Source organism: Hypanus sabinus, chromosome 27, assembly GCF_030144855.1.
Source record: "Hypanus sabinus isolate sHypSab1 chromosome 27, sHypSab1.hap1, whole genome shotgun sequence".
Classification (NCBI taxonomy): Eukaryota; Metazoa; Chordata; class Chondrichthyes; order Myliobatiformes; family Dasyatidae; genus Hypanus; species Hypanus sabinus.
In genome coordinates, this window is record NC_082732.1 from 36,059,838 (window position 1) to 36,073,685 (window position 13,848).

At 42.0% G+C, this 13,848-nt stretch overlaps 1 protein-coding gene across 2 annotated transcripts in view; it reads right to left on the reverse strand.

Annotated features, from left to right (window-relative positions):
• Positions 1-4,652: 4,652 nt before the first annotated feature.
• LOC132382219 (tumor necrosis factor receptor superfamily member 5-like) overlaps positions 4,653-13,848 on the reverse strand; it is a 71,148-nt gene continuing 61,952 nt past the window's right edge. For both annotated transcript variants that reach the window (XM_059952223.1, XM_059952224.1), the window contains exons 13-15: positions 13,444-13,469; positions 8,817-8,888; positions 4,653-7,336 (exon numbers count right to left, since the gene is read on the reverse strand). In XM_059952223.1, coding sequence (XP_059808206.1) covers positions 8,832-8,888; positions 13,444-13,469 — 83 coding nt within the window. In that variant the 3' untranslated portion in view covers positions 4,653-7,336; positions 8,817-8,831. The remainder of the gene's footprint in view (positions 7,337-8,816; positions 8,889-13,443; positions 13,470-13,848) is intronic.

Here is a 13,848-nt window from a genome sequence, read left to right on the forward strand (position 1 = left end):
GTGTCATCAGTCCACAGTAAGAGAAATTGTCTCCAAACGGAGAAAGTTCAGTACAGTTGCTACTCTCCCTCGGTGTGGGCATCCTGCAAAGATCACAAGAGCACAATGTGCGATGGTGAAGGAGGTTAAACAGAACACAAGGGTAACAGCAAAAGATCTGCAGAAATCTCTACAACTTGCTAAACTCTGTTCATGTGACCACTACAAGAAAAACACTGAACAAGAACAGTATTCATGGAAGAACACCATGGAGGAAACCACTGCTCTCCAAAAAAAAAACACTACTGCACATCTCAAGTTTGCAAAGACCACCTGGATGTTCCACAATGCTTCTGGGACAATAATCTGTGGACAGCTGAGACAAAAGTTGAACTATTTGGCAGAAGTGCACACTCTATGCTTGTTGGAAAATGGATACTGCATATCAATACCAAAACCTCTTAACAACTGTGAAGCATGGTGGAAGGAGCATTGTGCCTCAGGGACTGGACAGCTTGTGATCGTTGAGGGAAGAATGAATTCAAAAGTGTATCAAGACATTTTACAGGAGAATGTCAGGGTAGTGGCCTGTCACCTAAAGCTCAATAGAAGTTGGATGATGCAACAAAACAATGATTCAAAACAAGAATAAATCAAAAATAGAATGGTTTAAAGAGAAGAAAATTCATGTTGTGAAATGCCAAGTCAGGGTCCAGATCTTAATCCAATTGAGATGCTGTGGCATGACCTGAAGAGGGATTTCACTAAGGTGGGAATGACAGTGGCCGGGCCTCCGGCACAGAGGACGGCCCTGTAGCTCAGAAGGGTAGGGTTAGAAGAAAGAGGTCCATAGTAATAGGGGACTCAATAGTCAGGGGCTCAGACAGGCGTTTCTGTGGAGGTGACCGGGAGTCCCGGATGGTAATTTGCCTCCCTAGTGCCAGGGTTCGGGACGTTTCTGATCGTGTCCAAGATATCCTGAAGTGGGAGGGTGAAGAGCCAGAGGTCGTGGTACATGTAGGTACCAATGACATAGGAAGGAAAGGGAAAGAGGTCCTGAAACGAGAGTATAGGGAGTTAGGAAGGCAGTTAAGAAGAAAGACTGCAAAGGTAGTAATCTCGGGATTACTGCCTGTGCCACGCGACAGTGAGAGTAGGAATAGAATTAGGTGGAGGATGAATGTGTGGCTGTGGGATTGGAGCAGGGGGCAGGGATTCAAGTTTCTGGATCATTGGGACCTCTTCTGCGGCAGGAGTGACCTGTTCAAGAAGGACAGGTTACACTTGAATCGTGGGGGGACCAATATTCTAGCGGGGAGGTTTGCTAGGGCTACAGGGTGGACTTTAAACTAGTAACATGGGGGGGCGGGAGACTATTTGAGGAGTCTATGGGAGAGGAGGTTAGTTCACCAGTGGAGCAAGTAAATAGACAGTGTGTGAGGGAGGAAAGGCAGGTGATGGAGAAGGGATGCGCTCAGCCCGAAGATGTAGGGGAGAAGAAAGAAAAGGATAATAAATTTGAATGCATTGTTAGGGATGGAAAGAGAGGAGGAGATGGAGAGTATCTTAAATGTATCTATTTTAATTCTAGGAGCATTGTAAGAAAGGTGGATGAGCTTAAAGCGTGGATTGATACTTGGAATTATGATGTTGTAGCTATTAGTGAAACATGGTTGCAGGAAGGGTGTGATTGGCAACTAAATATTCCTGGATTTAGTTGCTTCAGGTGTGATAGAGTAGGAGGGGCCAGAGGAGGAGGTGTTGCATTGCTTGTCCGAGAAAATCTTATGGCGGTGCTTTGGAAGGATAGATTAGAGAGCTCCTCTAGGGAGGCCATTTGGGTGGAATTGAAGAATGGGAAAGGTGCAGTAACACTGATAGGAGTGTATTATAGGCCACCTAATGGGGCGCGTGAGTTGGAAGAGCAAATGTGTAAGGAGATAGCAGATATTTGTAGTAAACACAAGGTGGTGATTGTGGGAGATTTTAATTTTCCACACATAGACTGGGAAGCTCATTCTGTAAAAGGGCTGGATGGTTTAGAGTTTGTGAAATGTGTGCAGGATAGTTTTTTGCAACAATACATAGAAGTACCGACTAGAGATGGGGCAGTGTTGGATCTCCTGTTAGGGAATGCGATAGGTCAGCTGACAGATGTATGTGTTGGGGAGCACTTCGGGTCCAGTGATCACAATAGCATTAGCTTCAATATAATTATGGAGAAGGACAGGACTGGACCTAGAGTTGAGATTTTTGATTGGAGAAAGGCTAACTTTGAGGGGATGCGAAGGGATTTAGAGAGAGTGGATTGGGTCAAGTTGTTTTATGGGAAGGATGTAATAGAGAAATGGAGGTCACTTAAGGGTGAAATTATGAGGGTACAGAATCTTTATGTTCCTGTTAGGGTGAAAGGAAAGGTTAAAGGTTTGAGATCATGGTTTTCAAGGGATATTAGAAATTTGGTTCAGAAAAAGAGGGATGTCTACAATAGATATAGGCAGCATGGAGTAAAGGAATTGCTCGAGGAATATAAAGAATGTAAAAGGAATCTTAAGAAAGAGATTAGAAAAGCTAAAAGAAGATACGAGGTTGGTTTGGCAAATAAGGTGAAAGTAAATCCGAAAGGTTTCTACAGTTATATTAAAAGCAAGAGGATAGTGAGGGATAAAATTGGCCCCTTAGAGAATCAGAGTGGTCAGCTATGTGTGGAGCTGAGGGAGATGGGAGAGATTTTGAATGATTTCTTCTCTTCGGTATTCACTAAGGAGAAGGATATTGAATTGTGTAAGGTGTGGGAAACAAATAAGGAAGTTATGGAACCTATGACAATTAAAGAGGTGGAAGTACTGGCGCTTTTAAGAAATTTAAAAGTGGATAAATCTCCGGGTCCTGACAGGATATTCCCCAGGACCTTGAGGGAAGTTTGTGTAGAAATAGCAGGAGCTCTGACGGAGATCTTTAATATGTCATTAGAAATGGGGATTGTGCCGGAGGATTGGCGTATTGCTCATGTGGTTCCATTGTTTAAAAAGGGTTCTAGAAGGAAGCCTAGCAATTATAGACCTGTCAGTTTGACATCAGTGGTGGGTAAATTAATGGAAAGTATTCTTAGAGATAGTATTTATAATTATCTGGATAGACGGGATCTGATTAGAAGTAGCCAGCATGGATTTGTGCGTGGAAGGTCATGTTTGACAAACCTTATTGAATTTTTTGAAGAAGTTACGAGGAATGTTGACGAGGGTAAGGCAGTGGAAGTAGTCTATATGGACTTCAGCAAAGCCTTTGACAAAGTTCCACATGGAAGGTTAGTTAAGAAGGTTCAGTCGTTAGGTATTAATGCTGGAGTAATAAAATGGATTCAACGGTGGCTAGATGGGAGATGCCAGAGAGTAGTGGTGGATAATTGTTTATCGGGATGGAGGCCGGTGACTAGCGGGGTGCCTCAGGGATCTGTTTTGGGCCCAATGTTGTTTGTAATATACATAAATGATCTGGATGATGGGGTGGTAAATTGGATTAGTAAGTATGCCGATGATACTAAGGTAGGAGGTGTTGTGGATAATGAGGTGGATTTTCAAAGCTTGCAGGGAGATTTATGCCGGTTAGAAGAATGGGCTGAACGTTGGCAGATGGAGTTTAATGCTGAGAAGTGTGAGGTTCTACATTTTGGCAGGAATAATCCAAATAGAACATACAGAGTAAATGGTAGGGCATTGAGGAATGCAGAGGAACAGAGAGATCTAGGAATAACTGTGCATAGCTCCCTGAAAGTGGAGTCTCATGTAGATAGGGTGGTGAAGAGGGCTTTTGGAACGCTGGCCTTTATAAATCAAAGCATTGAGTACAGAAGTTGGGATGTAATGCTAAAGTTGTACAAGGCATTGGTAAGGCCAAATTTGGAATATTGTGTGCAGTTCTGGTCACCGAATTATAGGAAAGATATCAATAAATTAGAGAGAGTGCAGAGACGATTTACTAGGATGTTACCTGGGTTTCAGCAATTAAGTTACAGAGAAAGGTTGAACAAGTTAGGTCTCTATTCATTGGAGCGTAGAAGGTTGAGGGGGGATTTCATCGAGGTATTTAAAATTTTGAGAGGGATAGATAGAGTTGACGTGAACAGGCTGTTTCCATTGAGAGTAGGGGAGATTCAAACTAGAGGACATGATTTGAGAGTTGGGGGCAGAAGTTTAAGGGAAACACGATGGGGTATTTCTTTACTCAAAGAGTGATAGCTATGTGGAATGAGCTTCCTGTAGAAGTAGTAGAGGCCAGTTCAGTTATGTCATTTAAGGTAAAATTGGATAGGTATATGGACAGGAAAGGAGTGGAGGGTTATGGGCTGAGTGCGGGTAGGTGGGACTAGGTGAGATTAAGGGTTCGGCACGGACTAGGAGGGCCAAGATGGCCTGTTTCCGTGCTGTGATTGTTATATGGTTATATGGTTATGGTATCCTGGAAATTTTGATAAACTGAAACTGCTTTGTATGGAGCAATGGTCTAAAATTCCTCCAAGCTGATGTGCAGGCTGATCAACAGTAACTGGAAATGTTTGAAGTTATTGCTGTACAAGGTGGTCACACTAGTTATTGAAAGCAAAGGTTCGCATACTTTTTCCAACAAATACATGTAATATTGGATCATTTTTCTCAATAAATAAATGAACAAGTCTAATGATTTTGTGTTATTTACTTAAGTGGTTCACGTTATCTAGTATAGGTCTTAAGTGAAGATCTGATCACATTTTAGATCATATTTATTCAGAAACAGAAAGAATTCTTAAGGGTTCACAAACTCTATCACTGCTGAACATACTGTGCAAAGGTGTAAGGTGCATATATATAGCTAGAGTGCCTAAAATATTTGCCTAATACTGTGGCAATTTTATATATTGCACAGGCAAGCAGAGGGGAATCATGGTTGGGAAAAGGGGAAGGGAGAGGAGAGGTAGCAGGAAATACCATAAAGATACTCTTTAATAATCAATAAACCAATTGTTTAGAAACAAATGACCTTGCGTGATTTCTCAGGGCTGGGTACACCTGCACCCATACCATCCTCCACCCCAGCAGTCCTTCTGTTCCACACCCCTCCTGCAGCACAACACCATCACCATTCCCATCATATTTGCTCCTGCCAGATTAACAAACACATCCTCTGCTCCACGTCAACAAATTCAGTGCTGTGCTGAAGTCTTAGGCACCCTAAATGTACCTAAGACAATGGCAGAGCACTGTAGATACTAGATGGATACCTACTGACAGAGGGTGAATGAGATGTTGTGAACTAGGATGCAGTCACTGAAGAGACTGAGCTGAGTGAAAGTGGGAACAATATCCAGCAGTCAATAGGAAGAAATACGGTCAATGTACAATGAAATAACACAACTAACCCTATTTCCACAGATTAAAACATTCAGTCCAGGTTTCAGGTCCACTGATCAGTCTGTGGGTGACTTCTGCTTAAGGGCAGCCCATCAGAAGCATTGCTGATAAATCCCTACCCTTTACATTCAATGGATAATGGTCTGTAATCCCACCACTTTCCACATGTTGTAACCATCAACATGCTTGAAAGCATTCCAGGCGACTTTCTCCAGTCCCACTAGACATTCTTCAAATTGCCTGTCATTGGTGACCTGTTTAATTTGTGGACCAACAAGTGATGCCTTCCTTACTGTTGGCAAAAGTTATTCTGACGAATTATGAATTGAAATGATAAATATAGTCGATTTCTCTCTCCAGCACTCATTGCTTGAGCATATACAGATTATTTTTTCTTGTCATTATTCCCAAAAAAATACAGTATAACAACTATTTACATAGTATTTACATTGTATTAGGTATTATAATCTAGAAATGACTTAAAAGTACAGGCTGTCCCTGGGCTATGAATGAGTTGCATGCTGAGTCAGTCTTTAAGTCAGATTTGAAATCAGAACAGGTACATCTGGTGTTATTTAGCATCAGTTAGTCAAACGTTTTTCTTAGTATATAGTACAAATTTTACCTTTCTATGCATATAAAACACTTAAGAAACATACGTATTTCAATAATTTAACCACTGTGTTGCTTAATAATTGCAGCTTTCATCGGGGCAGGGCCTTTCACATGCTCCATTAAAATTGCTCCGATTGTTGACCAACTGTAGCCCAACGCTTTTCCAATGACTGATGGCGTATCACCTCTTTCCGATCGCTTTATTACTTTCATCTTATTTTCAATCGTGATAATGATTATTTTCGTGAACAGAAACACTGCGGATTCAGAGCTGCACCGCCAGGTCCTAATGTCCACCGCACGGAGAAATGTGAAATAAAGTCCGGGGTTCCACTGGGTCCTAAAGAACACCGCACTAATACATGTTAAATGAGGGACTTGAGCATCTGCAAATTTTGGTATCCGCAGGGGATCCTGGAGCCAATCCCCCACGGATAAGGAAGGTCGACTGTATTTGTAATCCACGCTGTAATGTAGAGAAATGGTAAATACGAAGTATTCCACAGGTTCCACATCCGCAGCAGCCTGTGACTGACGTCATAGTCCCACCTCACTCAGCTGCTCTTAAAGTAACACTCACAGTACGACCGCAGGCTCGTAACAAACTGTATTCCATCCCTGATTGGTTAGTCCTATCCAATCAGTTTTCTGCTGTCCCACCCTGCTTACAATCAAATTCCAGTTCTTACTTTGAGGGAGACATTTGTCTTTGCTGAAATTCTTTTCCTCTAGCTTTATCTCAATGGCTTCTCTCACCAAATCATCCCAAAAGCCATTGGCATGCCATAGTAGTTTTGTGTCTGACTCAATCTTATAGTGAATATAATGATCTGCTACCGTCAATTTCTCCAGATAACCCAAACGGATACACCTTCTATGCTCGTTGATGTGGGTTTCCACCATGTGTCCCATCTGGCCAATATACATTGCTCCACATTCACAAGGAATCCTGTAAACGGCAATTGTCCTGAGTCCCAGATCATCTTTGATGTGCATAAACTGTGATTTGAGCTTCCCTGGGGGTTTTTGGGTGGTATTAAACCGGTATTTCTTCAGGATCCTGACAGTTATTAGCTTTAGTTGTCACATGTACCAGGAAACATCAAAAGCATCTCCTTCCTTTTTACATGTCCTTCGAAATTCTTCCCGACACTCACTTACAATAAACGATCTTGGTTCACGTGAGTGCTTAGACATTTGTGACTGGTGAAGCTGATTATTTATAATTCCAAGTTTGGTGCACAATGGATTGTGTCTATTTAGTGAAGTCAGGATTTTTCACAGAGAATGAAAGATTTGAGCCCTCTTGGAGGTTCGATCGGAATTATAGTCCATTTCAGGTTATTTCTGGTAATCTGCAAATAAATGTCATATGTCAGATACTGTGAATATTCTGAAAAAGTAATGTCAAACTGTGGATTCATATCTGAAGCTTTAAATAAACATAATGTCCAAAATAAAACAAAATGCAGACGCTGAATATCTAGAAACAAAAGCACAACTTGCGAGAAACACTTGGCAGATAGCAGCATCCATGGATACAGGGTTAACATGTTGGTAACACACGAGATTCTGCAGATGCTGAAAATCCAGAGAAACACACACAAAATACTAGAGGATTTCACCAGGTCAGGGAGCATCTATGTAAATAAACAAACTGTCAACATTTTGAGTGGAGATTGTATCCTGGGTTTATTCATTTCCAGGTATGCTGTTGGACCTGCTGAGTTCCTCCAGCATTTTGAGTGTATTAACATGTTGATGAAGTGTTAACAGTTTCTCATAAACACATTAACTGTCTCTCTTTACACAGATATTGTTCACCAGCAGAGTTTTCCAACATTTTCTGTTTTATTAGTCTGGTGAAGGCCAATTACATTCACCAATGTTGACTCCGATAGACTTCAATCTGCACAGCTTTGGACAATCCTTTCTCTGGTTGTCCCATGAGTTTTGTGCATGTTCATAATATTGAGCTGATGCATAACATACACATTACAATGTTCCCAATAAGGAGGACAGATCCTAAGGAAGAGCTAAATGGAATATGACTGACCAACAATGTTCAGGAGAATATTAAGCTGGAGGAAGAAATGCACAAGTAAGCAAAAATTATAGCTAGACCTGAAGGTTGGGATAAATGCAGAATCCAGCAAAGAAACTGTGTGGTGATTTCTTTTGAACTTATAGTCCTTTAACATCTTTGGACTGTTTTTACTGTGCCCATGGTCTGTTTTTTTTATCAATTATACTATTGTTTGCACTGTTGTAACTATGTGGTTTTGTGCAGGTCTTGTAGCTTTAGTTTATGGTCTTGTTTTGTCTGGTGGGTTTAGAGCTCCTTTCCGGGGAACGCGCTAAAACGGTAGTGCGATATTAATACGCAGCAGCCTCTCCGGACTCTAGATTGGGGATTGCCAATCGCTATGTGGATTTTCTGGTGTAGTCTGTTTTGTCATATGCTTTTGTGATATCATTCTGGAGGAACATTGTCTCATTTTTTAACTGCATTGCATTTGTGGTTTCTAAATGACAATAAACTGAATCTGAATCTGAATGATGACATTGGCAATAAAAAATAAATGGTGGGCAAATTATTGAGGAATATATTTCATATTCCTCAAAGGTATAAAGAGCTGAGTAATGTTCTTAGCATTTCCTTCTCCAGTAGACCAGTTGGTCAAAGATTGCTTCCTTGTATGTGAAAATTTCAGTTCAGATGCAGACTTACTACAGCCACTGCAAGCTGACATGAGCCAGATACAATATGAAACCTGCAAAAAAATACCAAATGTGCTGTGTGAAAAATATGAGAGGTTGCTTAAATGTACTCACTTCTCCCACTTTACACTATTCATTTTCCATGTTTCTGAGAGGCTCATTCAGCTTCACATCTCCATTGTGATTCTGCAGAGGTAAACAAATTATTATAATCACCGGTTTAGAAAATCACATTTTTTAAGTGTCATTTTATTTGTCACTGTTTTCTCACTCTGTCTATGAGAATGAATATAACATGATAGTTCCCTTATGATGTCCTACACTGACTCTCGTCATTAACATAAACGACACAAGGATTCTGTGGTTCCCAACATGGGCAAAACTCTCATTATTTCACCTTCAGTTAACTACAGGCCCATTGGCTGGTAATCTGCTTTCTCTCTGTCAGCTGAACTATGAAAAATGTTCCTTCATGGATATCATTGTTAAATCAGCTTCAATTACAGTAATATTTATTATTGCTCCATTAGTAAACCCTCCTGAAGCAACTGACAGTTGAAACAATGTCCATGATCTTCTCAAACCACCTTCCATGTCACTCTCCATCTTCACATTAGACTCCCAATGTTGTCCCACATTCCACATTCTCATCATGTTTATCTGGGACTTCACCAGCCCAAAACAGAAATATCTATCAATCAATGTCACCAGTGACACCTTACCTGAAAGCATCCTATCTTATCATCCATAATCTTCCTCATCATCCCTGGTTCTGCCAACCACACTGTGCAGAACTGACTCCCCAACATTACACCATGTGATTACTCCTCCCCTCCACAACAGACACATCACATCATCTCAACTAGTTTCTATAACACCATAGGACACAGGAACAGAATTTCCTATGTCCATCAAGCCTTTGATCATGGCTATTTATTTTCCCTCTCAACCCCATTCTCCTGCCTTCTCTCTATAACATTTGACGTCCTTACTAATCAAGAACCTATCAACCTTCATTTTAAATATCCCCAATGACTTGCCTCTACAGATTACCGTCTGGTCACAGAAATTTCTCTGCATCTCTGTTAAAGGGATGTCCCACTGTTCTGCGGCTATGCCCTCTGGTCTTAGACTCCCCAATTACAGTATAGGAAATATCCTCTCCACATCCACTATATCTGGGCCTTTCAATATTCAGTAGGCTTCAATGAGATCTCCCCTCATTCTTCTAAACCCCAATAAGCACAGGACCAGAGTCATCAAATTAGCCTCACATTTTAACACTTACATTCCTGGATGTTTTCTGAGATTTGGGGACCAAAACTACTCACAATCTTCCAATGAGATGGAAAATAAGTCAACCATGGTGAATAGTGAAGCAGACTCAATGGGCTGAATGGCCTAATTCTTCCCTTTGTTTCAAGGCCTTATTAGTAACCTCGGTACTTAAACACTTAACACTTCAGATGCCATCAGCTGATATTACCATTAAACATGCTTTGCAACTGGTGAAATTATGCATTGTTTGAAGATAAAAATAATGTGCATGGAAGGAATAACAGGACATTAGTTAAATTAAATTGCAGTCTTTACATTATGATGATGTTACGCCTGTGCCCCTTCCTTTTTGAGAATCACAAGATCGCTATTAATTCAGGTCAGGAGACTCAGGAAATGAGAGAGAGATGTTTGGAATGTTTGGCCCCTCGGCGATACAAAGTAACAGGAAATGGCCATTGTCTCTTGGAGACAGAATTGTGTATTGAATACTATGCTTCGTGGAAGCCCTCGGGCAACGTGGGCTGGTTGGGGGGATGGCATCATTCCACCCTGATTGACAGCTGAGACCCCGTGAGTGGGGATAAAAGGGGGTCTGTGGGAACAGCCCCTCAGACGCACCAGAAGAAACGCTAGAAATCCTGTAACAGCGTAATAGCGAAAGCCGGTGGAAAGCCACATGCGTCCTTTTCCATTTGCCTCGGAATTGGTGGGCCTTGCCACAGAAGAATGGCTTTAGCCAGCAACAAAGTAGAAATCAGCCCCCAACGACTCTCGAAGGATTGACATCATAAAAGGAATGGGCAAGTTTTAATCCGTCTCTCTCTCTCCAACCAAAAGCTGCAGCTTGAATGAACTTGAGTGACTTTTATATTTCCATCAGACAATACATTATCCCCTAGACAATGATAGAGCTATTTCTTATTGATTATTATTATACCCGCGCTTTTAGATTTAGTATTGACAACGTATATTATCTGTATGGTTGCATTGATATTATTTTTGTAAATTTTTATCAATAAATACTGTTAAAAATAGTACCATCAGACTTCAACAGACCCCTCTATCTTTGCTGGTAAGCGACCCAGTTACGGGGTACGTAACAATTGGGGTTGTCGTCTCAGGATTTGACACCAAATTGGGAGGCCAGTGAATCGGGCTTGTAAGTCCAAACTTGGATCTGGTTACGCGGGTGGCCAGACGGGAAACCAGCAAAGATGGACGTGGGTGAATTTATAGAAAACCCGACTCTGGAGGCGCTAGAGGCCAAATCAGACTTGATAAATGTGGCGAAGGGGTTAAACCTCGCAGAGGTGAGGTTGTCAATGAAAAAGCGGGAGGTGCGAAGGGCCATAACTCAGTATTATATTGAGAAGAATGTGTTTGCAGCTGAGGTATTGGAAAATATCCCTGAAAAGGTACCAGCCAGTGGGATTGCTCAGTTAGAGTTGGAGAAATTAAGGTTGGAACATGAAATTAAAGTAAAGCAGATGGAAGCAGCTGAGAAGGAGAAAGACAGAGCTGAGAAAGAAAAGGAAAGAGCCGACAAATGGGAGCATGAGCTCCAGCTAAAGGGGTTAGAGGTGAAAAAAGAGCAGGACCGAGCTGAGAAGCAAAGAGAGCATGAAATTCAGTTAAAACAGTTGGAAGCAGATGAAAAAGAGAGGGAGAGAGCTGAGAAAGAAAAGGAAAGAGCCGAGAAGGAGAGAGAGTATGAGGAGGCATAAAAACAGAGGAAACTTGACTTGTAGATGGAGAAGTTAAGGCAAGAGCGAGAGGAGCAGTTTAATGTTAGTCGGGAGTTGAGGTTAGTACCTCCGTTCAAGGAGACAGATGTTGATAGTTATTTCTTGCTTTTTGAAAAGGTGGCAGTGAATCAGAAGTGGCCCAAAGAGCAGTGGGTGGCATTGTTACAAAGTGTGTTAAAAGGGAAGGCACAACGAGCATATGCGGCGTTGTCCATGGAGGAGAGAGAAACGAAGAATTATGCCAAAGTAAAGGAGGCCATTCTCTGGATTTACGAATTGGTACCTGAGGCGTATAGACAAAAGTTCAGAAATTTAAAGAAAGGATGGAATCAGACATATACCGAGTTTGCCTATGAGAAAGGAGTGCTCTTGGATTGTTGGTGCACCGCAGAAATAGTGGGAGAGGATTTTTGGCGTCTCAGGAGTTAATTCTGATTGAGGAATTTAAAAGTGGTGTTTCAGAGGATATCCGGACGTATTTAAATGAGAAGCCGAGTAAGTCCATCTCCGAATTTGCTAGGTTCGCAGATGAATATACCCTAACCACCAAGACAAAGTTTTCCTCGAATAAAAGTTCCCAGAGAGACCGTGGGAACGATAGAGAAAGTCCGCTGGCTGAGGCAGAGGTCCCACCGGGAGCTAGTGGTAAGGTTGGGGAGGAGAGGCAAGGTGGCCAGAGATTTCCGGGCTTGACCTGTTTTAATTATGGAAAGGGGGGACATATTGCATCTAGGTGCTTTGCTCCAAGGAAGGAGACAGGAAAAGGGAAAGCAGCGGTCCCTATCGGATGTGCCATGGTAATAAGTAAATCGACAAGAAATCCCTGGGTAGACAGAGTACAAGAAGGGTCTGAGACTTGTATGTCAAACCGAACCGTGTCTATGAGAGAGGGAGATACACAAGGTCCAGTACGGATCTGGACAGACATGGGCGCTGAACTGTCATTGATTAGCAGTAAGGTACTAGATTTTGGTCACAAGACGGGAATGGTAGCTGTGAAAGGAATAGGAAAAAGGACAGAAATGGTTCTCTTGCATAAGATCATTATGAATTGCGAGCTAGTCTCTGGACCAGTTGAAATAGGGGTGCGATCAGAATTCCCGAGAACTGACGTGGACTTCCTTCTGGATAATGATTTAGCCGGTGGTAAGGTTTGGTCAGCAATGACGCTGACTAGACAGCCGGTGGAGACTCCGCCCCTAGTTTCAAAGATCTATCCCACATGCGTGATCACTCGCAGCCTGTCGAGAAAGGCAGCTGAGAACGAGAGCAGTTTAAATCCGGCCAGTGTCGAGTTGGCCGAAATGTTTTTACCGACCCTGTACAACGAGGGCCTAGAGGGTGGTAAAACTAAGAGTAGTAAAGTGAAAGAGAGTAAGGGAGAGGAGGTAGACCTGCCCTTAGCGAGGAGAAAAGTTCTAGAGGCACGAAATAAAGATGAGAAACAGATAAAGCGGTTAAAAGGTCCAGGGTTGGTCGTGGATGATCTGTCTGGTTTGGCAGAACTGTTTGAAGAAGTGGAAACTTCTAAAGGTGTTCCCGATAATGAAATGAGGGCAGTCCTAGATGAAAAGGGTGCCCATACTTTGAAGAAGTCTGCTGGGTTGGCAGATGAGGATGTTTCAGCCTGCGGGGTTGATGTCAATTTTAATTCTGCAGTCATTACAATTTAATACACGTGCCTTTTAAATATTGGAGAGATATTATGTACTTACCCTGGGGCTTTGAATGTTCTGGTTACCTATCAAAAACAAAAACACAAGAAGTACTGTGAAATTATTTCTCGTAGTGATGAGACAGCCAACAGAGGAGAAGATAACACCCTGACACAATGGTGCCAAGATAACAACCTGTCCCTCAATGTCCAAAGAACAAAATAGCTGATTGTGGATTACAGGAGGAACGGAGACAGGCTCGCCCTGATCAATATCAATGGGACTATAGTTGAGAGAGTGAGTAGTTTCAAGCTCCTCAGTATACACATCACTGAAGATCTCACCTGGACTGTACACACTGCTGTGTGGCAAAAAAAAAGCACAATAGCGTCTCTTTCACCTCAAATGAATGAAGAAGTTTGGCATGGGTAACCAAATCCTCAAGACCTTCAACAGGGGCACCAT